At 43.3% G+C, this 26,954-nt stretch overlaps 1 protein-coding gene across 1 annotated transcript in view; it reads left to right on the plus strand.

Moving 5' to 3' along the window:
* Positions 1 to 26,954, plus strand: part of CTTNBP2 (cortactin binding protein 2) — a 114,442-nt gene that overhangs the window by 79,771 nt on the left and 7,717 nt on the right. Inside the window, exons 10-20 of the mRNA XM_041002162.1 lie at positions 4,400 to 4,675; positions 6,686 to 6,781; positions 8,282 to 8,361; positions 11,732 to 11,818; positions 11,894 to 11,993; positions 15,652 to 15,804; positions 15,974 to 16,161; positions 19,806 to 19,984; positions 22,046 to 22,251; positions 22,825 to 23,010; positions 26,260 to 26,323. Coding sequence (XP_040858096.1) covers positions 4,400 to 4,675; positions 6,686 to 6,781; positions 8,282 to 8,361; positions 11,732 to 11,818; positions 11,894 to 11,993; positions 15,652 to 15,804; positions 15,974 to 16,161; positions 19,806 to 19,984; positions 22,046 to 22,251; positions 22,825 to 23,010; positions 26,260 to 26,323 — 1,615 coding nt within the window. The remainder of the gene's footprint in view (positions 1 to 4,399; positions 4,676 to 6,685; positions 6,782 to 8,281; positions 8,362 to 11,731; positions 11,819 to 11,893; positions 11,994 to 15,651; positions 15,805 to 15,973; positions 16,162 to 19,805; positions 19,985 to 22,045; positions 22,252 to 22,824; positions 23,011 to 26,259; positions 26,324 to 26,954) is intronic.

Genomic DNA, 26,954 nt, shown 5'->3' on the forward strand with positions numbered 1-26,954 from the left:
AGGAGCTCGACGGGAAGTAAGGCTGCCGGGATTAGATCTGGCACCCATATGGCACTCCTGCATGTGTTCAAAGCAAGGACTTCAGCCACTAGGCCACTGGGCCCTGATAAACATTTTTAATTGCACTGAAAAATTATTCTGGAATACAAATGTTATTTATTAATTTTTAGTTTTTGATATTAAACATTAAAAGAGGAAGGAATACATATAGCTATGGTATGTGGGAAAGGAAAGACAAGAACATTAATCTGGCTGAACTAGAGCTGGAGAGCTGGACAGCTAGAATGGGCAGTAGATGCTTCAGGCCGTGTTGTGAAGCATTAGAATCTGATTTTCCATGAGAAGCAGTAAAGAGCTGATGAGATTCCCAATAGTGCCTGTAGTTCGAAGGATGTTTTAGAATCGAGTAGACACACTATGGGACGGATCAACCCACAGAGATATGAAAACAAATGAAGTTCAAAGAGACTACATGTTAGGCATGGGAGTAAGTTGGTGGACAGGAAGATGTCATCGAATAAGGAAAGTGCTGGAAAATCTCAAATGTGGGGATTGGCAAGGACTTTAATATTTCACCTGGGGACCTAGACGTTGCTTCTCTCTCAGATGAGTTGGCAGGACTTGCAGGTGCACAGCTTGTGGAAATTTGGACAGCGTACTCCTGGTACTTCTCTTTGAGATCTGTGTAACTTCAGTCAAGATACTGCACATCCCCTGACCTCAGCTTGCTTATTTGTTAGCTGGGATAATAACTGTTCATATGTCTTAGACAAGGCATAAACAGTGTCTTAGTCTTCCTAACATTCACGATTCTGACAGTAGGCGAGCAGTAACATGAGAGGGTTTGTGTTTACACTGCACAATGACTTCCATGCAGCTGACAATAGAAGCTGTCACTTCACGTGATGTATAGAGAATGAGGAACAGGAGGAATAAAATACGTCAAAGTCCCACAAAGGAGTCCCGTTACCCTCATTTAACTATTTTCATTAAACTAGAGACGCTCTATACCTGTGTGCCTGGAGACACGTGATGTTCACTGCCACATTTTGTGTCGTAGGAAAAAATGGAAAGCATTCCAAATGGAGATCTTTGGGATACATGGATAATAGAAAGACTGTAGAAAATTCCTGTTATAAAGTTCTGAACAGCAGTTGAAAATAAGTTTTACCTATAGAAATCACCATGGCAACACTTAGAAATGTTAAGATGGCAGCTATGCAAAGGAAATGGAAAATAAGACCATCTGTGGGAAATTTTAAAAATACAACTCCTAGACTATATTTGTTATCAGTGCTTTAAATGAGACAAAGTGTCAGTTCATGAGAGGTGAGAGCTTCCCAGTAGAGGACTAAAGTGAGAATTAAAAAGCTGCATTAAAATAAAACAGCTGAAAACTGGGCCATTGCAGGTGAAAACCACAGCATGTGTGGAGGCACCAGCGTGCCTCATGCTTTCACATCTGTTATGGGTGGTTAGCTCTATCTTCAGGGCACGGGACAGGAGGCAAGTACAAATGAAAAAATAGCCTAGAGCATGTGTGTATTATGGTTCAGTGCTATGCAGAAGTTTACACATAATCCTGTAGATACTGAAAAACAGTTGAATGAATCTAAGATATAAGGGAATACATATATATATATATATTCATAAGATATGAGAGGTTGCTATATGGAAATAGTCTCCATATAGCATGCCTCAAAGAGAGAGGAATCAGCTAGGTGGAAGCTAGACTTAAAGGAGACTGTTCGTTATCAAGTCATGAGTATGCCACTAACCAGGAGAAGTGTAGGGTCACCCTGACTGTGAGAACAGAATTGAGCACAAAATTACTTGAAAACAAACTATCAGAATGGAAGGGAGTCCAAAATCAGTAGCTTTAACAGACTGAGTTAGGATTGTTTCAGAGAGAAAGAAATAATTCCATAGTATCAAACGTCCAAGGCTGTGTGGGTTGAAAAGAGAATCAATTGCATTTAGCAAATAGGAAGCTGTTACTAAAAGGAAGATACATTTCATGCAGTTCTGTAGGCAGAAATGGATTATTTTAAGCATTGCACAATATGGAGAGATACTGGGGAAACTCTTGGAAAATTCTGCTCATTGACTCACTGAGTTCACTGAACATCTGTTTGTACCCAGCCCTGTCCCAAGCACATGGATAAGTCAAAGTGTCTCAAGAAGACTGTCATCATGGCGCTTATATTCTATCATTAAGAGACAGAAAACAAATGATAGGTACAAAAATAAATTGTTACATGGAATAAGAAAATGGTGAGATGTGCCGTAAAAAAAGACCGTGGTAGGTGAGAGGCAGGTTTAGTTTTTGTCATGATTGTCAAGGCGACCTCACTGAGAAGACATTCCAGTGACTGTAACTCAAGTAAAACTTGCCAAGAGAAACAATGCATGCAGAGGCCCTAAGGTGGGAGGCACCTGACGTGTCTGAGGAACTGCAAGAACATGGTGATGGGTAAGAATGAGGAAGGGAGATAAGGAAGGAAAATAGAGAAGTTCCAAGGGAGGCCTCTCTCAGAGGGTGACAGAGCTGAAGTCTATCTTACCAATATCCCTGGAGGCTTCTGGGGGGCCAGCCTGCACAAAGCGGTGGAGCCAGGGCCGAAGGTTAGGACAGGACTGTTATAAAGTAGTCAGGACCCCATAATGGTGGCTCATGTAGGACTGCAGCAGCTGAAGTAGTCAGAAGTGCTTGGATTCTGGATCCAGCCGAATATAGAGTGAATCATAATGCGCTGGGGCACAGTACGAGAGAGACGCGATTTGTGAATAATTCAGGAGATTCAGCCTGAACAACTGGCAGGATGGAGTCATAGTTGCCATCAAAAGCATTCTGTGGGTGAAGAGGTAATGACGATGAGATGCCTCTTAGGCTGTGTATTTCGGAGATGTTCAGTCAGCACAAATGTCTGGAGATGAGTATGAGCTAGATGTATAAATTTGGGAGTCATCACTCTGTCAGTGATATTTGAAATGTTGGGGCTAGATGAGGTCACTCAGAGTGAACACAGGAGAGATAGAAAGGAGCCCTAAACATTGTCATTAAGCCGTTTAGACGTAGTAAAGGTGCTAGCTAAGGAGTGGCTCTAAAAAGCAGCGCATGAGCCGGGAGAGACTCCCTTAGAACCTCGCCGGATATCACTTATGTCACATGCTATTTAAGATATCTGGGGCCACAGGAAAATAATCTGATAGTTGTTCATTTAACACAAAAAATACAATTTAAGAGATAGCAAAAACTTTTTTTTTGAAAAAAGTAATTTTAAAGTGCACACAGTAATTCACCAACTTTTCAATAGAAGTCTTTGGTACACTGCTGATCAGCACTTCGCAAAGAAGGGGACTTCAAGAAGGTGATAGGAAAGTCTGCATATGGAAAGCTGTGCGTGGACTTCAGAGATCTTACAAACCAAAATGCATAGAAACTCAGCTATTTAATTGCATCTGCATGAACGTTTTACGAACCCTCGTATTCTTGTTTGAACAAACTCTGCTTTTCATCATGTAGGATTTCTAGTGTGAGGACCTCAGCACATCTGTGACACTAAGTTGCTGTCTGTCCGAAGATGGTGGCGTTTATTCTTATTTCCTATAATTGCCTCAGACCTCAGTGGATGACATTCGATTTAGTGTCCTGAGCAACAATAACTCCTGTTCCATCAGCTTGTGGAGTATTCAATTCACTAATTGGAATAATGAGTTTGGCAGACAGAAAAGGCTTGGAAACAAAAAAACAGGTGACTCTGAGTAGGCGGTTCAGGCAGAAGAGCAGAAGTAGATCCACCCACTTCAGTGGAGCCTTCCTTCAGCTGCTGTCACAGAGAGAAAAGCTCATTTAAAAAGTGCCTTCCTGGACTGATGTTGGAGAAGTGGGGAAAGCTGCTGCCTACAATGACAGCAACCCATACGGTCTATCTAGCTCCCTGCTAAGACCCTTGGGAAGGTAGCCAAAGATGGTCCAGGTACCTGGGCTCCTGCCAACCCACGTGGGAGGCATGCAAAAAGTGCCTAGTTTTCCTGCTGAGCTCTAGTCATGAAGCCGTTTGGGGGGTGAACCAGCAGATGAAAGAATTCTCTCTCCCTCTCTGTAACTCTGAATTTCAAAATACAGACTTTTTAAATTCAAAACATAAAAGTTAAAAATCCGCTTACTTGACATGTTTCCAAAGATGTGTGAAGAGTATTGGGAGAGCAAAGTTTAGAAGAAGAGCAATTTAACATTATATTAAGAAAAAGGCCTTTGTTTTCTAAATGTTCCTATGTGCTTAATTTGTGTACTGTTATTGCCATTTTTTTTTTTTTGCTTAGTTTATGTACTGGTTTTGCTATTTTTTTCTATAAATTTTGTTTTCAGCTTCTAATTCTTTTATCCTTCTAACAGATGCTCTTAGGATACCCTTAATGGTTTCGGCGGGTGAGATCCAGCCAGATTCGTATGGGTCTGATGATTTTGAATGTGAAAGTACAATATGTGCTTTAAGTCTCCGTAAACAGACATCGTGGGATGAGTTTTCCAAAGCAGTGGGTCAAGCTCTAATGGATCATTTTCAAGAGATCTCCTCTGATGAGTCGTGGAGTCTGGAAGACGTGCCATTTAACAGCACCACGGACCCCGGCGTTGGGCTTGGCGTGAGCAGCGTGCGATCCATCACGCTAGGTATCAGCACTTTCGTCTTAAAGACGACATTGCATTTCTGGGTTTGCTTGTGTCCGTGGGCTATTCATCTGAATCGGCTCCTTGACGAAGCATGCAGGGTTCACTCATGGCAGCCAGCGGTGCTGGAAATCTTGAGTATTCATAAAGTAGTTATTACATAATGGTGCCTTTATGCCTCAAGTAATCCTCAGAGTTAGGAACATGAAAGCCCTTGATGAGGCTCAGTGATTCTGCCTGCTGTTTAGCCCCTCTGCAGCTGCTTACTGAATTCCACTTCACCTTTGTCTTTGGGGCCTGCTGCAAGCGCTGCAGTGAGTTAACCTGCCTCCAGTATGAGTGTTCCGAGGAAGCCTAGATTTGGGAGAAGTATTTTAAGGAAGATAGGTTCACAGCTCCCTATGGGTTGAATCGGGTGATAACTGCTTCTTTCTGTTTGATAGACACTATAAAACAGACTCCAAAGGACTTAAACATGTAAGATTTGCTTTCTGGGGAGCATGGTAAGTGCTCCATAAATGTTATTTGTCCCTGAATGATTCTTTCATTTTTGCTCTTGGCCCAGGAGAACTAGCTTCTTTGTGGGAATGTTTTTTCACAAGTGCTGTGTTGAGAGCTTTATAAACAAATAGTCCTTGGTGCAGCCTCATGGTACGGATAAGTAGGCACCAGGGGACTTAGTCACAGTCACGTAAGCCATGAGCAAAGCAGTCAGGACTCAAGTCACAATCTGTCCTCTGGGAAAGCTTGTAAGCTTTCAGCAGCACCGTGTTGGAAAGGAAGGCTCGAGTTGGAGGGGCCGCGTGTGCTTTTCCTGTTAGGAACCATTTTATTCTCTTCATCCAGAAAGTGCCAGTTCCCTTGCAAAGCATTTATTATCACTAGTTTTTAGAGGAAGAGGTATCTTTGAAAACTTGATTGTAATGTCCACATTATTACAGAATTGTGCCATCCCTCACTGTGTTCAGAAAACAAGTCGTAAGGTGGTTTCCTGGGACACATCCTGGTCGCCCCCCAGTGTCATTCAAAGCATGATTCTGCCTGGGGGCTGAGCCACAAACAATCGCAGTCACATTCTGTAGGTAGTAGAATGTCAGAATCCCTCCTGCAGCTACTCCACATGAAAATGAACATTCAGCGCCCATCGAATAAATGCAGCTCTGGAAGAGTGGGTGCTAAGCCCTGCATATGCCAGGGTTCCTGCTTATCACAGAGGTGTGGAACACCCTAGGAACACTTCAGAGCCAACAATCTTTGAGTTTCATGGTTGAAGAACTTAGTTGGAATCTCTGGCTATAGCCACTTGCTATTAGTTACAACATTGTGAAATGTGGAGTATTAGAACTGATTTTGCTGAATCAGAACCTAAACTGCAATAGAAGAATTTCAGGCCGAGAGAGAGATAGGGCTGCAGGGGAGGTATGCACACATCTTAGCTACACGCTGAAAACTGCCCAGTGGAAGGGATGTGAAGTGGCAATGTGTACGTAGCATCAAGCCCTGGGGACCAAAGCCATCGTGAAGCCAGCCCTCTCTGAGCAGGAAGGAGAGAGGCTCTGGCTAGGGGCAGGCTTGCCTTATTTTGAGCACCTAAAAATGCCTCCCATTTTTCCTTCTGGTATCTAGAAATGTGCTAGGGATGGAAGCAAAGATCAGATCATGAAGTATTCAATCTCTTCTTTCAAGTCCTTGGGCTTTGTAAAGCAAGCATTGGAGGGGTCAGGAAGCTGATTTAGGTTATTATGAGCTTTGCTCTTGAGAATTCAATGCTTGAAGTATTCAGTTTATATATATATATGCTATCTTGATAGCGCCTTTAATTCTTTCTAAGGACTGCTTTGAGAAAATCAGTAAAGACTTTCTTCTTGACCTTCAACAGAAGTTTCCCAAGGAGATAATCCCTTGTATACCCTTATGCCTTTCCCGGCTTCAGCTGTGGAATCACAGGGGTGCTTAACATTAAACATTTCTTTCAAGTTGCCATTGATGTTTTGTTTCTGGTTTTCAAACTAGGAAGTGTGCCTTGGTCAATGGGTCAGAGCTTCCCCCAGGCCCCGTGGGACTTCATGAAGAAGCAGAAGGCAGAGCGAGTCACGGTGACTCTCTCAGGTAATGGGGTGTGGAGACCATGGACTCCATGCCTGGTTCCTGGTGCCAGTTCTTGAGCTGGCATGTTTTTATCCTACATCCTTGCAGATAGTACTCCTTATCATGAAGTGCTGAAATGATTTCCAAACATTGGAACAAGAGGAAGAAAAATCCAAAGCCATGTTTCTACCACGCTGGTTTACTTTTTCTTGCCCTTCTGATTATATCCCACACTAGAGCTAACAAGATCACACCGACATGATTTGACAGTGACAGAGACTGTTAACCCACAAAAGTCTTTGGTTACTATCTGGCACGATGTGGTTTTCTTTAAGATTTACTTATTGATTTGAAAGGTGAAGTGATAAAGCGTGATATCACCCAGCTGCTGGTTCACTCCCCAAATGGTCGCAGTAATGACAGCCGCTCAGGGCGGAAAGCAGGAGCCCAGAGCTTCATTTTCATCTTATACCTGGATGCCATTGGCCCCAGTACTTGGACCATTCCTCCTCTCCATTGCACACATAAGAAGGCAGCTGGACAGATATGAAACTAGCTCTCCGATGTGGGATGCTGGTATCGCAGGTGGATGCTCAGCTCTCCTTTCCACAATATCCGCCCCAAGGAATGTGTTGTTATGTTCATACATGCTAACGTTTAGTGAGCACCTAAGGTGTGTTGGGGCCGATCATTTATGGCATAAGACACATCTGATATCATTTAATCATAACAACCCAGTGATATCTGTACTTAAGCACAGCAAAAAACGGAATTAAAACACTAGTTTTGTTTTTTTGTGCAAAAGAACCCTTGAAGTCGACACATTAAAAAGGCTTCAGCGATTTCATGTAAAATTTTCATATTATAAAAAAAGTATATAACTTTTCTGTATTTCAAATGTATTTACTTTTTCATTTTTAAAAAATTTATGATATAGTTCCTTAGGCTTTGGGATTTCCCTTACCCTATCCCCAAATCCTCCCACCACTGATTTTCCCTGTATTGTTACAATAGTATAATCCTTCAAAAACAGTCATAAGTCTATCACTCTGCTATTTAAATGTATCCTGACATTGTGGGTATGGGAAAAGGCAGAGGGTCCAGCATCCTATTGTCAAGTTATATTTAACAGTTTCATTGCAGTCCATCTTTGATTTGGAAGCAGAGATGCATACTGCATTGCGTCTTCACATCTGAATATGATAATCTCTATTACACATTAAACCAGCAATCTGCAGGTACCAGCTACAGTGCTAGGTCTGGGATCACTATGAAGTTGGGTGGGCTTCCTGGAGGAGGTGTTGAGAGGACAGGAGCAGTGGCTGTCCACCTGCCCACATAGATAACAGCAGTATTCTCAACATGACCAATGTATTCCAGGGCTGCTTGATTAAATTCAGCTATGCCTGCCCGAGCCCACACATGTAGAGGCCCAGGACGGATTCTGTTGTATTGTAGTCATTTACATCAAGTGAAGAAAGGGAGCCCATTTTTTTTTTTTTTTGGCTGTTTTTCTTCCAGGTCCTCGAGAAGGCTGCCTCAGTAGTGTGGCGTATGTGTCTACAATCCCGCTGAAGACGCTGCAGAACTACCTCCGGCTGGTAGGTGGCAGCAAGCCTCCCTTCCCGTCCCTGCACCAGAATACAGGGAGGCCATCGGGGCTTAGGGAGTACCAGCACCTACTCAACCTGAGCCCTATGCTCTGGTATCATTACCTTCCCTCCCTGGCAGGATGCTCCTTAAAACACTCTTGATCATTGGACCAAGAGACAACGTGTGACTTTTGATGCACAATCGTTTGGTCAGGAGGACTTGTCTTCATGCGACAAGGACGTGACATCTAACAAGTAGCCATCAGCATGGAAGGGAAAGGTCATGACTGTCTAGCCTGTGCATCAACACTGATAATTAAACATGGAGTAAACAGACCAGCATTAGTTAACAAGGTTGACATGGCCACTTTCATAGAATCAAATCGTGATAGCTTAAATAGCAGAGAAGTTTATTTTTTTTCAACTGCATGAATCCCAGCAGGGGAGAGACCCAGGGAGGAGCCAAGTGACTGTTCCAGGGCTTTGGTACCTTGTGCACCTGCTCCACTCCTCCCTAGGTGGTGGTAGTGTCCTTTGCTCAACGGTGGGCATCACTCCCACAGCCCAGTCTGAGGGTGGGGGTCTTAGGATATCATCTCAGCCCACACCCCAGGGACTACAATGTACACCAATGGCTGCACCTGCTCAAAATTTGGCTTTGTGCTGGGCAGTCGTATATACACCTAAAACTCAGCAGGCTGATCTGTAAGCAGAGGAGGGCTATAGCTATTGGAGGAGGGTACGCAAATACTAGGCCCACAATGGATAAATATAAGGATGCTTGGCAATCATTGAATATGTAATGCATGCCAGTGAGCAGGCTGAATTCCTTTTAGATGCCTTCTTAGAGTTGTTCTTCAAGCCATGCTTAAGAGATAGATCATTTCATCCATAAAGAAAGCTGAAAGAAAGGTGAAATAACGTGCCCAAGGCCACACACCTAGTAAGTAATGAAGCCAAAAATGTGCCAGTCGCTCATGGACTGTGTATCTGTGTATAAGCTCTAATACTGATGGTGTGACACAGAAAGCAAACCGTGGTGGTGTTTGTTGCCTTAACTTAGATGGCCTTTTCCAGAGTTAGACCTTAACCTTTCACAGTTCTGTATACTGTGGCCTGACATCTGTGTAGTGAGGAGGAAAACCACCCAGAACCACAGCCAGGCCTGTGCTTGGGACTGTTCTCTGTGCTGTAGCCCCAGTTAACGCAACAGTAAGCAGAAGCCTCCCAGGGTGGGAGAGCTGGTGGCTGCTGAGCCCGACCTTTCTCATTTGTTTTCTGTTCTGTCTGCTGCTCTTTCTGCGAATCATCACAGCGAAATGAAGGGAACGTGTGGTGGGAAGGAGTGTGTCTCTCCAATGAGAGCTGAAAGGTGTGAGCAGCCAGGGTTTGAGGCTGTGAGCCGCAGGCTTCCCAGGGCATGAGATGGTGGAACCTCTGGCCTCCCTGTTGTGTGCTCAGCTTTCCAGCTCCAAGCAAGGTTCTGGACAGGACTTCAAACTTAAAACTTCTTCTGGACAGGAGGATTTTTCTTCAGATTATTCTGACAAATGAAACTCCACACACAAGTCAAGATTTTTCTGGTTTAAAACAGTACCAGTCTGCAAACATCACAGTTGGTCTAGTAAACTCCATTCTGCAGAAAAAAAACATTGCAGGAGAAAAAATAAGGATAGAGCATCTATTGTTAAGGTCACTTGTTTCTGTTTAATCCAGGATCCATCTGTCCAACAAAGCTTTCAGTGACATGAGTTTCCCGGAGAGCTGTGAAGACCCAATAATAGAAGGGATTGGTACCAACTGTAACAATGAGGCCAGTGTCCCTTCACTCACATGCGGGGATGTCATGCTGTAAAGATGATTCCGATGATCATGATTCAGATTACTACTTTAGAAGTGGAGTTTTTAATTCTCATTTTCAGAGAACAGATCTCCATTTGATACAATTAAAATAATTGATTGCCTCCCCTCACAGCCTGCCTGCCTTTAGGTCTACCATCAGTTGATATGTTTATCTTTAGAGCCCTCTGCTGGAAGTATGTGCATTTATTACACTCAAGACTTTCAGGTTTGCACAATTATAATTGTGAAACATATCATCAGTATTTTTTTTTTGGCAAAGCATTGCATACCTACATCAACTTAAATTAACAGTAATTTGTCACCAGCAATTAATTTTGAGTTCAGGTTAGAAATGGAATCAACACAACTCTATCATATGATGAGGTAAAGCACCAAACAAAAAAGATCAATAATAATTGAATCAGAAAGACACCTGCCAACGGAGTAAGTGTACTGGAATGTCTGAACGGTCTGGATGCCTGCCCAACTCACAAATCTATTTACAGTGTACTTTATCACACAAAGTATATTAGACCATGTAAACATGAAGTGCTTACTGTGCGTAAATGGCCTCTTCAACGAAATTTTAAATAATTGTTTCCTGCCTGTATTTTCTGAAATCCTGAAAATAAGTGTTGAAATGGAAGATTGCTTATATATGAAGTTGAGTCTCCTGCTGTTACCCGATTTCAAAATCAATCTTAAGAATGTAGGCAATTTCACAGGGTGGCTGTAATGAATAGAGCACTCTTGTTTTCAGATGGGAGACGAGATTAAATGGCTATGCTGGTGAAGGTCTCAAGGGTGGACTATTCAGTACAACTGCAAAATCTGTCCTGCTTCACTGATGTGAAACAGTCTATTCCTGCTGATAGAAGTTCTATCCAATAAGTCATAGCAATCTGGGATTTATTTGAAGAGCTCAAGAGTTCTAGTTTAAAATTGCACCTGGACAGCAATATTTAACTCACAATTTGCCAATGAAGTAGTTTTGAAAGTAATAAAGTCTTACAATATCAGGGAGAAACAGAACCAAAGCCTGCCTTTGGCAAGAATCGATTTAAAAAAAAAGTCTAGTATGTTTAGCTGTGACAGAGCATTTATTTTTAATTGTGTTCCATCTGAAATTAGATCAAAAACATTATCCATCTTTGTTATTTGTATAACTTCCTAAACTTGGTTTCTGACCTACATTTTAATTTTTATTACTAAAACGCAAAGTAAGCATTGGAAAAATTAAAATGAAGAGCATCTGTAAGGGACAAAATTCAGTGGAGACTGTGCTGACATCCTGCGGCTCTCTGTGGAGGTAGAAGGCAGGGAGTGCCTGCTTTTTTCATAAAATGTTGGCACTTGCTGAATACTAGGTCACATTGAAATGGGAAGCTTCAAGTGCCCAATCACTAAAGCCAACGATTTAAATATTATTAATTTTTGAAGGCCTGGGAACTGTTACATAGGAAACATAGCTGTGAAATCCCCTATCTCTTCACAGCTCCGCATCTCTGCTAAAGTCTTGTTCTTGGTTTGTTCAAAGGTCGAGCAATACCATAACGTCATTTTCCATGGCCCTGAAGGGAGCTTGCAAGACTTCATAGTACATCAGCTTGCACTCTGCATAAAGGTATTATTCACATATTCTACCCTTTAAAAAAACTGTAAAATACGTACACCTAATCCCTCTGCTTTCTTCTCCCAGCACAGACAAATGGCTGCAGGATTCTCCTGTGAAGTAGTGAGAGCTGAAGTGGATGCCAGCTTCTCCAAGGAACAGCTAATAGACCTGTTCATCAAAAGCGGTAAGAGCGTCTCAGCTAACTGGGTTGTCAAAACTGAAAGGCATGTTCTCCAGTGATGCCGTTAGAGGAGGGAACCTTTGCTGTTTGACCCTACATTGAAGTTGGGACTTTCCAGGTGTTCAGTTAACTCTAGGATAGAAACTGGGAATCCAGGTGAACACTTAAATAGTATTTTCTTGTTGTGTATCACTGGGTTTGAATACCTTGCATTTTCTTCTTTTCATCTTTAGTGTCGATGTTTCATTGTCCTGAGCAGCTGTGTAGCTGACACTAGTGTTATACCAAGAAGGAAGTGGTGGTAGCAGTCCACTCCAGTGGGATTGAGTGCTACAGGTGCTGCTACATGAAAGTTTTAAACAATGCCCTGAAGTTGAACCAAAACCTCCCTGTTAAGTCCAAGGAAATGATGTGTGATTTCCAAATATGTTGCATCTGTATTTGGGGTAGTGATTTAATAAGTCAGTAGCATCCTTCACTTTTTGGTTACACAACAATGACACAGTTGCAGAGTGCTTGTCGTAAAACTGCCATTGCCCAGCTGGTGTGATCATTCTTGACTGCTCAGCACGCCTTCTGACCTCTCTGGCAATCACTATGTTCTGCTGAATCTGCTTCCTTTACCTTCCTCTCCTGCTCTCATTTCTCCTGCCACCTGACACTGCTTTCTCAAGAAGCTGGGGAGGACTCAGCATTTACTCCTTCTGCTTCCTCTGTTCTTATCCCTTCATGAGACCCATGCAGGGCCTCCCAGGCTCTCACCATAGAATACCGCTCATGGCATTGTCCTGCTGTTGCATTGCGGTGGCTCCAGAATAATACTAAAAGCTCTCAGATGCCAATGTCATGTACATAGCATGGCCTCTTTCCTTGTCCTTGCTACTGTGCCTTCCCGTTTCCAAACGCTCACCCCAGCGCGTGCATCATCCCCTTCTCAGCAGGACACACTGCTGACTGTGGTAGTCCATGAAGTGACTGTGGAGACCATGTAGAACTGCTGGGAACTTCAGAGACTTCTAGGCCATCTCAAGTGAATCAGAGGGAAGAAGTTTCAATGATCATAGTGTCCATTCCTTTCTAGTACAGAGAGCACACAGCAGGGAATGATCCTCTGGCTGAGAAGCCAGTCCTGATCTGATCTCTGCATCTGCTTTAACATCACCATCTTGCCTCTCTTGCAGCTGTGCTCTTTGTTTTAGGTCCCACTCCCTTCTAGGATTGAGCGCTTTATCTTTCTGCCTATGCCACTTCTTAAACCTACAAAGCCTTCCCTTGAGCTGCTCATCTGCCCACCTAGGGCTTGCACCGTGATGCAGTAGGCTAAACCTCTGCCTGTGGCCCCAGCATCCCATATGGGCACTGGTCCTTGTCTTGACTGTTCCACTTCCTATTCAGCTCTTCCTACTTACAGCCTTGGAAAGCAGTGAAGGATAGCTCAAGTCCTTGGACCCCTGCATGGAGACTTAGAGGAAGCTCCTGGCTTCTGGTTTCAGCTTAGCTCCAGCCAATGCTGGAATTCTTTGTCTCCCCTTGTCTGTCTAACTCTGCTTTTCAAATAAAAATAAATGTGCAAGAGTCACACACATCTCATTAGAATCCATCATGTCCCGTATTCCACAACACTTAGATTGCAGCAAGGAGGCTAATAATAAGCATTTATTAAACTGCATTAAATATTTTTTTCTCATACATTCTAGCTCACTGCAGCAGTATGTGAGACAGTTGAACTAGCCATACTGTAACACATATCAGGACAAAAAGACATAAATCTTCAGCCTGGTGCATTTTTTATTACTGAGTAGAAAAGGATTTTTTGGCATTGTTATTTTAACCAGATATGGTTTTATCATACTTCTACAATACAGGTATTTTTTTTAAAAAAATGAGAAACAGTGGTAAGTTGGCACTTGCATTCATTGGTTAACTTCTAAAATTGCTGGTACTGATGTAGGTCAAAGTCAGATTTTCCTAATAACAATTACTTGAGCTATTACCACCAATCCCCAAGGTCTGCAATAGCAGGAAGCTGGAGTCGGAAGCCGCCCCAGTGATCTGGATACTGACACAGAATGAGGGTTCCAGCAGGCAAACACCTGCCTCAAAAGGTGTTGCCGAAAAAAAAAAATGCCGGAACTCAAACAAGATTGTAGTATTATTTCCCAAATAGTTGCGTTGGATGGAATCTCACACATACGCACAACACATTGGTTTAACAGCCTTGCACAGGAGTAGCCGCAGTGAGAAATGGCTGTTATCTTTTAGTCCTCTAGTTCTAAAGTGTTTGTAGCATCCAGAATAGCTACTTTAGCCTGAGAAGAGATTCATTTATAACATTGGAGGAGCTCTTTTGAAAGTGAAAATGAAGGTCTTTTTTTTATAGTAACAAGAAAAAATGGAGAACATGAGTATTTTTGAAAACAGGAATATTTGACAATGTTACTTTCAAATACTCTACCTCTAGTTTCTCCTTTTTTGAGATTAATGTGGCTGACCCTGGGACATCTTAAAATCTAAGACAATAAAGATGTTTTAATTTACTGATTGGTATGGATGAACTGCTGTGTTTTTACTTAAAACAACAGCATGTGAGTGTGTAAGTGCCCGCGCTCTTGTAAGTGTGCTCTCTGCACTGAGTTGTTTCCTATATACAGAATGCATCGTAAGTTTTATGGAAAATACGAATTTATGTTGGTGCAAAGAATTTTGACAACCATGCAGTTTTAGAATGTACATTTTCTGTGAAGCTGGTGAAAGCTGCTTATTTTATAATAATTCACTTATTTTCATGTCTTATTCTGGGTTGATAGGAAGTCACTTCCTCCCCCCCGAGTGGAATAAATACTAAAATAAGACTCAGAAGTTTTAGCTGTTTTTCTTTCCTTACCACTATTTCTGAAACAGAGCATGGGGATCTTGAAAGAGATGTATCTCTTGGCCACTCTGAGTTGTTGTCTACTTAATTTTATGAACAACTTGCTCATATCTGTAATTTAATGATCATTCAAAGGTTTGCAACCGTGTATATTGTGAAATAGACATATGTAAGTACCCAGTAATATTTTCTGGATCATTTTAAATGAAATAGCGATTTAAGCAGCAGCTGGGCTGAAGAATAGCGTACGCTCAGCCTCCAGAATGCTCCTGTGTGTGCCACTCGCAATCAGAAAACATGTCCCAGAGGTCGCAACAAACCTACCTTTGTGATAACAACTTCTTCATTTCTTTCTTGTTTTCTATGTTTGTATGGATCCTTAAATTATACATTGAATGTTCCCTCTGTTGAACAGTCCGAGGTGAAATTACGTGTGTCGTCTTTGGTGATTCACTTCTGAGTGCATTGGTGGTCACAGTCTTCCATGTTAGGACTTGTCACTGCAATGCTTTTCATATCAGTTCCTACTCATTGATCCATTGTGTGGTTGATGGATGGTGGATTGGCTATAGGATCTGTAGTGGGAAGAAGAATGCTAGATCCATGTTGAAGCATTAAATGATGGCAGACTCTTTTCCACGGTGGACATGCTGCCTCCCCACCCCATCTCAGAGCATGCCTGTTGTACCACATCTTTGCCAACATAAAATTTTTTTCAGTCCTCACTTTTAGCTGAGCTCTGTAGGTTTTTGAAAAAGCTTCATCTCTACATTTCTCTTTTGACTGCAGCTTGTCTGATCCCAGTGAAACAACCTCCTGTTAAGGAAAAAACCATCCTCATCTTAGAAAATTTGGAAAAATCTTCCTTGTCTGAATTATTGGGAGACTTTTTGGCACCTCTTGAAAATCGTAGCACAGAAAGCCCCTATACTTTCCAAAAAGGTAAGGAGAATAAGGAACATGCAAAGCACTATCAGGGAGGGTCTGTCTTATCCCTGCCATCATTGGCTTTCCCCCAGTAAGAATTCTGCTTCACGCCTTTCCTCTCTCTGAATTCAAATTGCATTTGTTACATAAAATGACTCACTGTGATTACCCCTCTGTGTTTTAGGAAACGGAGCTTCTGAGTGCTATTACTTTCACAAGAACTGCTTCCTGATGGGGACCATTGCCAAGGCCTGCCTCCAAGGCTCTGACCTGCTGGTGCAGCAGCACTTCCGCTGGGTCCAGCTGCGGTGGGATGGCGAGCCCATGCAAGGACTGCTGCCCAGGTTCCTAAGAAGGAAAGTTGTGAATAAGGTAATCATAAATGATAGCACTTTTATTCAGTAAAATTGGCGCTCCATTCACTCCCCAAGTTTTCTGATAAATAGTGTGCAAAGCCTGGATTTTACATGCTTGGGCAATAAAATTCTCGGCTTCAGGCTCCATTCTGTCTTGCATTGGATTCCAGAGTAGGATGTACTGTAAAAGAATGGAAAGGGAAGCACCCAGGACAATGGTTCCATTGGCTAATCCTCTCCTTTCGAGCCTGGAAACCCTTATGAGTGCCGGTTTGTGTCCCTGCTGCTCCACCTTCCATCCAGCTCCCTGCATGTGGCCTGGGAAAGCAAGAGAGGACAGCCCAAAGCCTTGGCACCCTGTATGCATGCAGGAGACCTGAGGGAGGCTGCTGGATCCTCTAGGCTTAGAATGTCTCAGTCTTATTCACTCGGAGATTGTAAGTCTCCCTCTGGCTGACCAAGGAAATACAGCAGCAGGAGAGATGGACACGTGACGATGGAAACAAACATCGAAACAGGTGTGAGAAGTGCAGCCATTCATACCTGCAGTGCATCAGTAGACACTGTGACCTGTGTATGCTGTCACCATTTGCTACGAGCCTGGGGGTTGTGGGACAAACTGCTGTCCTATTTTCCCTCATGGAGCCGACACTGGCATGGTAAGACAGGCCATTAAATAGCAGACGTCCTGGCCAGATGTTGGAGCCTTACTGGGCACTTTCTGTCAGATGATGAGTCAGCGCTGCCTTTAATAAAAACACTCAGGCTATTGGATTTGCACATCCAAGTAGACAGCCTTTGGTCAAGCTTTGAAGGTCAGTGCTCAACCTTTGTCTTCCCATGCAGAAAATTAGCAAAATCTGGGCCCAGCACAGTAGCCTAGCAGCTAGAATCCTTGCCTCACTTGCAGCAGGATCCCGTGTGGATGCTGGTTCCAATACCAGTGGCTCCACTTCCAATCCAGTTCTCTGCTTGTGGCCTGGGAAAGCAGTTGAGGACGGCCCAGAGCCTTGGCACCCTGCACCCATGTGGGAGACCCAGAAGAAGCTCCTGGCTTCGGATCAGCTCAGCTCTAGCAGTTCTGATCACTTGGGGAGTGAATCAGTGGACAGATCTTCCTTACCATCTCTCCTCTCTGTATATCTCTATATATCCTTAAAAAATTAGTTAGCAAAATCTAAGACACCATTGAAGGGGGCAGCTATAAGTTAAATGCCCCTGCAAAGTTTAATTGGCTTTTAAAATTGAAAATAGCTAATATCTCTTTTTAAGATTTCTGCTAACATACAAACCTCCCTGAGTACTTTGTTTTATAAAGTATGAAAATTAAGCTTATGGATCCATTGACCCCATATTCTCTCAATTCCTTTACCATTTACATGATTAATTCTTATCCCATTTCATTTAACATCATCACTTTAAACCAATAATTACGTTACTATTTTAAAATAGCTATTCTAATATGTGAAATTATCTTAGAATAAGTGCTTAAATACACCAAATACTGATGATCCCTCATCTTAACCCAGAGAACTGTAGTAGAGATTGTATGTGCAATTGAAACTATACATGAAGACAAAAGTATACCCTCCACCCTCATCCCCCATGGAAGAATTTTTCCATGTTGAGATGTCTGAACTGTCTCCCCATACAAGTTAGATGTTCTCTGAAAGGAACCTGAGGAGCCTCTTGAAAGGTCCCTCTATGCTGAGGCTAAGTCCGTGCTCCTTTGTGGAACATGTTCCATTCACACTGAGTCTTGGATGCAACTGCTCGTGAGGTGCTGCACCGTTGCTCTGGGTCCCACTAATGGCTGGGAGCCTACACCCTTCCTGAGTGATGGGGCTACGAGCCTGAAAAGGGATGCAGATTAGACTCGGCATTCTGGGTTCTGATTGTCTGTGCCTTTATGGGCACAACACTAAAGTCACTGCAGTGACAGTGGACTCGTGACTAACATGGATTGTGAAAACAACAACAAAAAACAAGTAAAGTGCCATGATGGAAATCAGGAAAAGGCACAGAGAGGCGCCTGTTTTAGAAGTGGTGGTGGTGGTGGGCAGGGGGTGAATGGGAGATTTCTACAGTCACATGTAAAACCTTTTTTAAAAAAGGATTACTTTATTTCAGAGGCAGAGTTAGAGAAGGAGGGAGAGAGATCACCCATCTACTGGCTCACTCCCTAGAAGGGCACACAGCCAGGGCTGGGTCAGTCCAAAACTGGGAGACAGGAGCTTCCTCCAGGTCTTCCACATAGGTTCAGGATCCCAAAAACTCTGTTGCTTTTCCAGGAACAGTAACAGGGAGTTGGATCAGAAGAAGAGCAGCCAGGACTCAAACCAGCTCCCATATGGGATGCCTGCATTGCAGGTAATGGCTTTATGCAGTTTGGTGCAATACAGGCCCTGTATGTTTTTAAGTTCAACTAATCTGTGGCCTCAAGGAGGAAATGGTGGAGGATGTGATGTGGTACAAGTTAAGCTTCTGCGTGTTACATCAGCACCCCCTGTGAGCATCGTAGGTTCGAATACTTGCTGCTTCGTCTCTGATTCACCTCCCCGCCAATGCCCCTAGGAAAGCAGCAGAATATGGTCAAGCACATGGGCCTCTGCCACCAATTGTGGTTAACCCCGATGGAAGCACAGACTGCTGGATTCCATCTGGGGAGTGAGCCAGCAATGGAAGTTCTCTATGTGTCTGTGACTCTGCTTTTCAGATGCATTTTATAAGCATGTAAAGTACACTTGGAACACACACGCCCCATCTCAGAGTGCCTGGGTTTGAATCCTGGCTCGGCTTCTGATTCCAGCTTCCTGCTAACGTGTATCTTGGCAGGCAGCAGGTGATGGCCCACTGCAGCTATCTGGGCAGTGAACCAGCAATACCATAGCTCTATCTCCCTCTCTTTAAGTCTGCCTTTCAAATAAATACTCCCTTAACCCACTGCAGTCCTGCTGAAGCGAGTGTTGTGACTTGTATCCTCAACCAACTTGCTTTACCACAGGAAGGGAAGCTCAGATACAGAGCGCCAGAAATGTGCAGCCCAAGGGGAAAAAAAGTGCTTTGTCACAAAAATTCTCACCAACTTGATTTTCAGTGTGATATGTCACTCCTTCAGTATGTCATCTGCTATATTCTAATCCTAATTTCTGCCTATTAAAAAGCTGTAGTTAGAATTTGGCCATTTCCTGGAAGAATAAATCTATAGTGTTTTCCCACAAGGTATAGGTAAAGAGAGGTGATGAGTGAGTGAATTAACTGGATTTAATCATTTCACAGTGTATGTATGTGGTTTATCAAAGCCTCACATCCCGTATGTTGTCAGTAAGATCTTTATAAAGAATTAAAATAGATTCTAACCCTGGATTTGTCCCCTTTTACCTATAGATCCTTGGGCAAGATTTTACGGCTTTTTAACTCATTCTTCTAGCATGAAAAATATGGTAAAGACCTGCTTTAGGGTTTTGATGAGAAGCAATGAGATAAATGGATTCTCACACTAACTTGTTAACATGTGCAATAGGATAGGTAATTTGTTATCCCTTTTTCAGCCACCCATTTATGTTGGCTACATGTTTGTATTCTGAACTTTGGTCTTGTAAAAGCAAAGGGAATAGCAGCATGGTTCCAAGCCAACCCCTTTGTTCTGCCTCTTTCTAGTTCAGAGGTCAGGTGCCTGCACCCTACGACCCCGTGTACAAGACCATTGCCTGGGTGCTGTCCGTCTGGTGTCAGCTCAACTCCTGCCTAGCCCACTTGGGCACGCCTGAAGCATTGCTTGGCCCCAAGTATTTCCTGTCTTGTCCTGTGGTCCCCGGACGGGCCCAACCAACAGTGGAGTGAGTATCATTTCTCCCTTTCTGCCCACTGAACATGGAACCTTGGAAATGCAGGATATTTGAGAGCAAGAATCTGACACGGCTGCTGGTGCCACTTGCTCTCATCCGCCCAGAGCCAGCAGAGATGGTGCCCTATGCTCCCATCACAGGGTGACCAGCTGTGTTTTTGCTAAGAGCCAGGTAGCAGTTGTGCCAATTGTGCCAGTTGTGCCAGCAGTAACTGCCAGGTAGCAGTTACAAATCTCTCCCTCACAATCAGGTTGTGGTTGCTGGGCAATGTCTCCTGGGAAGGTCTCACTTGGGAAATGTCATCAAGTGTTTCGTGCTACTCTAAAAACACCTGCATCCTATAGATGAGTTGAGAGGCCTCCTCCTTGATGGAGACTTGGGTACCTAACTGTATTTGCCTATAGAGCAGCTTATGAAAACATACCTAGATATAGTGAGATTTAAAAAAAGGAAACAAAAAGTGTTCCCATGATTAGCTAGTTTATTCCATTGTGCATATTCAGGGATTTCAATTCACAATCAATTTTGGAAATCAGGAAAAGAAAATAACTTTCTTATTGCAGGACAAATCACCAAATTACTAGAGCTCTTGGGTGAGAGGAAGAAGCATTATATTAAAAAACAGACATTTTCTCTAAACCAGAAATGTATTTGATGATATGATTGCGACTTTCTTCATCTATGTCATATGCAAATTAGTCTTTTCCACTAAGACTCTCAAAATCTTAACTAGTTTTAGCCTTTCCTCCCTGCTAAGAACTGGGGAGTTTCTGTGACTTGTGCCCTGTTGGCGAGCTAGTAGCCAGCCTGCTATGGCCTGGTCCTGAGGCAAGAGAGCTCTTCACTCAGAGCCTCTTACCCTTCAATCTCCATCAGGTGGTTGGAGCTACACAGTGGCCCCAGGAGGGTGTGGGTCTCCATCACAGCCATGAGCCCCCAACCCTACCGACCGTCGAAAGGGAGGCACTGGCCGACCTGTCCACTGTGTGTCCTGGAAAGGGACGTTAACTTTATTATGCCCCTGTCCCCAAGGAGACGCTGCTTTCCCAGTGTGAAGAGTGTGTGGAGGAAAACCCAATGCTGGTGTGCAGGAAGGCCAGGGGAAGTGTCTTTTAGCAGCCACAGTAAGGAGCTGCCTTCTGTTGCTTTTAACTAAAATTTAACATCTTTACAGCTTTAACACTTTTAGGAATAACTGCCACTTCAACTCACAGTGTAGCATACTAGAATTTTGTCTGTATTCCTTTGTTGGAACTTCATTTTCTTTCTGGAATCACATATCACTAGATATTAACAGAGAAGCTGATACTAGACCAATAAGTAATTATTGGGTGATGGGTTTTTAACAGTATTTGAAACTTGTATGCCAATGTCTGCCTGCCTTCAAAACTTCCCTTTCCTGGCAGGTGTGGCTTTGTTTTTCTTGCCTTTATGTGTTTGTTTGCTTATGAATCCTGCCACAAAGTGTGGCTTTTGTGTTTGGAAGACTTTGAGGGCTTGAAATTTGAAATGTCCCACTCTTGCAGAGCTCCTAATGGAAGGCATGGTAGCTCGCTGGACCCAACTCCTCTCTGTGGGCTAAGCCCTTCTGCATGCACCAAGCAGCTCCTTCCTCGGGGCAGGCAACTGTAACTTTCCCATGATTCTGAGATATGAACCTATCTCAGTGTCAGAATATACTATATATGTATCTTATGTGGCAAGGAAATTGGAGCTGTTTAGACATGGACTTGAAAAATAACTTTGGTTTCACCAGACTTCATCTTTCAATTTACCTTCCTGCCCAGGGTATTTACATTTATGCTTTCATCACTCGGGCATCAATTCTTACACTGACGTAAATATGCCAACAGTGAGTTTCACTTGTGGCAGTGTATTTTGGAGGCAAATTCCAACTGCTTTGATAATTGATGACCTCATTCCACAGCCCGGGGAAGAAAGGTAGCACGTGTATAGGAGCACTTGAGCTTTGTCTTCAAAGCAAGATCTTCCACCCCGTCCTTCCATAGGGCTTCAGGTATTCCCCAACTGAATCTGCCCCTCTCCTGCCAGGTGGATGTCCAAGCTGTGGAATGCTGTCATTGCACCCAGAGTTCAAGCAGCCATCCTTTTGCGAGCCTCGGTGAAGAGACAGCCCTGGCTGGGGCATTCAGCTATGAAGAAACACGCCAGCCAAGGGCAGCAGGCAGTGGTGAAAGCCGCTCTCAGCATCTTGCTCAATAAAGCCGTTCTGCACGGTTGTCCCCTCTCGAGGGCAGGTGAGTGGGGGGTAGGCAGGGAGGGCAGGACATCCACACCCAGTGATACTGCATGGCATTTAAGGCTAATTTATTTAAAAGAGTGACAGAGTTTCCATCTGCTACTTCAGTCTCCATATAGAAGCAATAGGCTAGGCTGGGCTAGGTGAAAGCCAAGAGCCAGCATTTGCAGCCAGCTCTGCACCAGGGCGGCAGGAGCCCAGGCCCTTTGGCCTTTTTCCAGTGCTTTCCCGGGTTCGTTAGCAGAGAGCTGGATCCGAACCACAGCTCTGGTAGGGCATGCTGTTGTTGCAGGGGCACCACGATGCTGGCTCCAAGGGATTTGAGAGAAGAGTTTGTCTTTATAACTGGAGCATGGATATTTTGTAAGAGTGCTGTCTCTTTGGGTAATCAGTGCCTGAGGCTTGAATTCTAGGCTCCCAGGTACAACTCCTGCCTGCACCAGCATGCTGCTTAGATCCATGATTTCGAACGGTCTCCCTCCCTGAGAAATGGCTTTTCAAGGACTGTAAGAAAAAGGGTTGTCACCGTCACTGCCTACCTGTTAACCAAATGCACTTTGTGATGTTTCAGAGCTAGACCAGCACATTGCAGAGTTCCAAGGGGGAAGTTTTCCTTTATCCATAGTTTCAAGTTACAACAGCTGCAGCAAGAAGAAAGGAGAGAGCGGGCCCTGGAGGAAGGTGAGCACCAGTCCTCGCAAGAGATCTGGCCGCCTTGCCACACCCAGCTGGAATGAGCCGGACCTGAGCCCAGAAGGTAAGGCGCCAACACTCAGTGCCAGTGTCTAAGCATGCGTATGCTTCTATTTGTCTCCCTGGTCATTCAGCAAGATACAAAATAAACTGGCACAGGTCCCTTTCCAAAAAGAGTGTGAGTTTGCTCCAGGAGAACTACCACTTGCAATATTATAATTCTAAAACTATCTGTAGCTTATTAATAAGTGATTTGTTTTGTATCAGTTTTTTTTCCTCTGGATGTCCATGATTTAACTTGTACAGAATAATGGAGTTTTGGCCTGTTTGTCTCCCATTGTGTCATTCCTCGGCCAATGTTTTTAAAAACTCGACAGTGGCACATCCTTAGCATGGCAGTGGAGACACCTCTCAGGACTCCTGCACCGTCCATGCCTGGGGCAAGTCCTGGCTTCTCAGGAGTCTTGCTGACATTTACCCTGAGCGCCCTGGTGGTGCCTCAGGTCCCAGGGACCCTACCATCTATGTCGGAGACCAGAGCGGAGTTCCTGATTCCAGGCTTGAGCGTGTTCCAGCTGAAGGGACATTTGTGAGTCCGTGAATCAGCAGGTAGATCTCATTCCCTCTGTCTCCATCTTTCAAATACAATGAAAATGCATAAAATGTAAAATATGTCTAGATATATTTAATATCCATTTGAAGATGGATCCATTTTACATATTTCTAATGTATACTCTGAAGCATGAATGAGACTCTGCTCCAGGAAGTGGAATTGGAACAATGCAATGATTAAGGGGAAAAAAATAATGCTTATGTTCAATAAGGCATGAGAAAGGCTACATGAAATGGCATACTGAGAAAGGAATGTGTGAGTTTTAACATAGTTCTGTCCCTGGTGTTAGATCCGTTTGACATTGATGGTAATACTAAACAGTTTTACAAATTGCAAATGTTTTCTGAAAAAAATCCACCTTTGAGAGGAGAATGCCCCCCTCCTGTGCACAGGTTTCTGAAAACTTCAAGTTTTCAGAAGACACATTACTCTAAAACTCAATTTGCTTAAAAAAAACTTTGAAATTCACTCATGTTTTTCATAATATACATTTTTAAGTATTCACTTTTTTTGAGCACTCCCATGGATTCTCTCCCCCAGATCCTTGCAATAACTGCAACAGGCTGAGCCACCTGAGTCTCCAATGTATGTGATAGTACCACCACACTGGTGATCTCCACTTAGAGCTAACAAAGCTGGGGCTCAGAACCCTTGAACTATTGCAGATAAAATCCTTGGGAAATAGAGGAATTTAACATATCTTTGTTTACTGCAAGTCCATGCAGCCTCGGCCTTGGTGTACATCTTCATCCACAGCCCTTGTGTAACTGCACATTCACGTGTACCGTCACTGTATCATTTGCAAAATTTGTTGGAGTTTTTACAGGACTGAGAACCTGCTTCTTGAGCTAAAGAATTGTCTTTAACAATAATAAAAACAGTAGTATGTGGCAAGTGTTTATGGTACAGAGGGCTAACTCTTGCTTGGGAAACTTGCCTTCCGTCCTAGCTGCAGATCCGTTCCCTGCTGGTACAGGTGAGAACTGCAGATGCTGCCACACCCCTAGGACACCTGGGAGACCCCGCACAAACACTGCCCCATTCAGGGGAGGAGCCAGCAGATGAGAGATCTCTGCCTTCCCAAAGAATGTAAAAATGAGTTGAACATTTAAAAAAAGCTCACTCGAGCAGTAAGTATGGTCCATACATGCTTTGGCACTGACAGCATGATTATGAACATAATGTAATCTAATTGTAGAAGTCAAAAAATTAGATTTTGCTAAATATAAAATGATAGATGACCTGAGATTCATCTATTAGTTTTTGCGTTTAGAACTATGATATTAAATAATATTCCTTGAAGCATAAGAGAGATTCTTTAAAGGATTAAAAACTAAGTTTACATTGACATCAAATCTCAAGGGAGATTTATAAAATCAACCTAATTTTGTGAAATATGCCACTTGGCATGCCACTGATTTAAGATTTGCTTGTTTGAAGAGTTAGAGGAAGGCATTTCAGCTGCTGGTTCACTCCCCAGGTAGCTGCAACAGCCAGGGTTGGGCCAATGCCAGCAGCTTCTTCCAGGTCTCTCCCTATGGTAACAGGGGCCCAAGCAGTTGAGCCATCCTCTGATGCTTTCAGGGACCGGTAGCAGGGAGCCAGTCAGGAAGTGGAACATCTGGGACAGGAACTCATACCCATATGAGAGGTGAGGAGGCGGGGGCGGTCCTGCCTTACCAGTCATGGCACAGCTCCCTGTTGAGGGTTTTATAATATTTGCTCCCAGTGATTAAATTGGCTGTGGGAGAGTAACAACAAGGTTTTATGTGTTGACCCTACCAAGAATCCCTTGGCATGCAGATCACAATGGCAGCTCGTAAAATGCAGTGGAAGACACAGCTCTCTGCTTCTCTGACCCCACACGGAAAGGCCAGAGGGCCTCTGCAGGGCGAGCCCTAGCCCCCAGATGGATAAGGAACCACATGTTTTCATACAATAAAGGCAGAAGTCAGAAATGCACAGGGGGATTGCCCCTGGTGATCTGCTCATGATTATTCATCTTTACAAGAAAAAAATACTTTAGAGAATATTTGTACCGGCATTGTTCATTGAATTATAGAATTCACCTAGACGCAACTAAATGTTTTAATGAGTTCATAGACGAGGATATTTTATTGAAGTCTAAACATAGTTAATTGCAGTTTATCCAACTTTGGAGACAATACACAGTGAGAAATTTGTCGGGATCGATATAAATCAAAAATCTTAATATAAGCAGGTTGTTGTGTTCTGCAGTTTCAAAACCACTGGCTATGACTGGAACAGTATTTGTTAGATTCCATGGCTTTTGTATATATTGTTTAATTGTGCAAAGGCATTAAAAAGTTAAAACTTGTGCCAGTGCACTGCAGGTAAATACCACATGTGCTATAGTCACAGTGTCCTTGCTGTAGGAAGCCGAAGGTAGAGAAAATGAGACCACCACCTTTGAAAAGCAGGTAAGAGACACGTCTGGAGACTTACCAGGCAGTGAGCGAAGCCACTGCACCGAGCTCAGTTATACATATACCTACAACAGTTGGTCTTTCGCTCACCTTCCAAGAATGCCCAAGGAGGAGACTGTGCTGAAGGCACTGTCCTGGATAAAATAGCCAGGTGGATGATAAGCAAAGTGATGGAGTCCACAGTCCATATCTTTAAGTACAGAGCTCAGAATGCACAGGTATTGAAAGTGCTTACAATTTTCTTCAAAAACAGGTATAAAAAAGAAGGCAATGTTGCAGCTGAATTGTGGCAGAAACGCTTCGCTGTCAAAACAAAAGTAAGATCTCTTCCTAGATTTAGCTCATAGCAAACAACAGGGGTAAATCGAATAACTCCTATCACTGTGCTTTAAATGTTCTGTTTGTCATTAGTTCATGTGACTATTAGGTTGTTAACAGATGTCATTCAAATGCTAGGATCAAACTGCCATCAAAAAGGTTTGAGGTTATTACAACTTAAGGCTATTTTGCTGAAAAAGACTAGAAATAGTAACTACCTTTTACATCAAAATTACTTAAAACAAAATTAAGATGAAGAAAATCTTACATTTATAAATCTATAAACCTTTTGGTTTTTTTGAAGTCCTGGATATACACAAATAGCATGACTTTAGTAATAATTCCAATTACTATTTTACCATTGTCCCTGCGTTATTGCCGAGTGTTCCTGTGTACAACACATGTCATGGTAGCTCCCTATCACTGGGGGAGGGTCGAAGTTAGGGCCCTGCCCTCTGGTTCGCAGCATTACGACAGTGCAGAGAGATACAAAAGCCTTCATTGCATGCCGTTTCCTGCCAGGCATAATGCTAGTCCCATCCTGTACAGCAATCTAGATAAGGGCCCAGTGATGCTGTGATGGGCACGAGCAGATTCTTTACAGAGAAACAAACCCAAGAATTGAGGTGT

The sequence above is a fragment of the Ochotona curzoniae genome, unplaced genomic scaffold (assembly GCF_017591425.1).
Source record: "Ochotona curzoniae isolate NIBS_2020 unplaced genomic scaffold, NIBS_Ocur_1.0 scaffold_2476, whole genome shotgun sequence".
NCBI classification, from domain to species: domain Eukaryota; kingdom Metazoa; phylum Chordata; class Mammalia; order Lagomorpha; family Ochotonidae; genus Ochotona; species Ochotona curzoniae.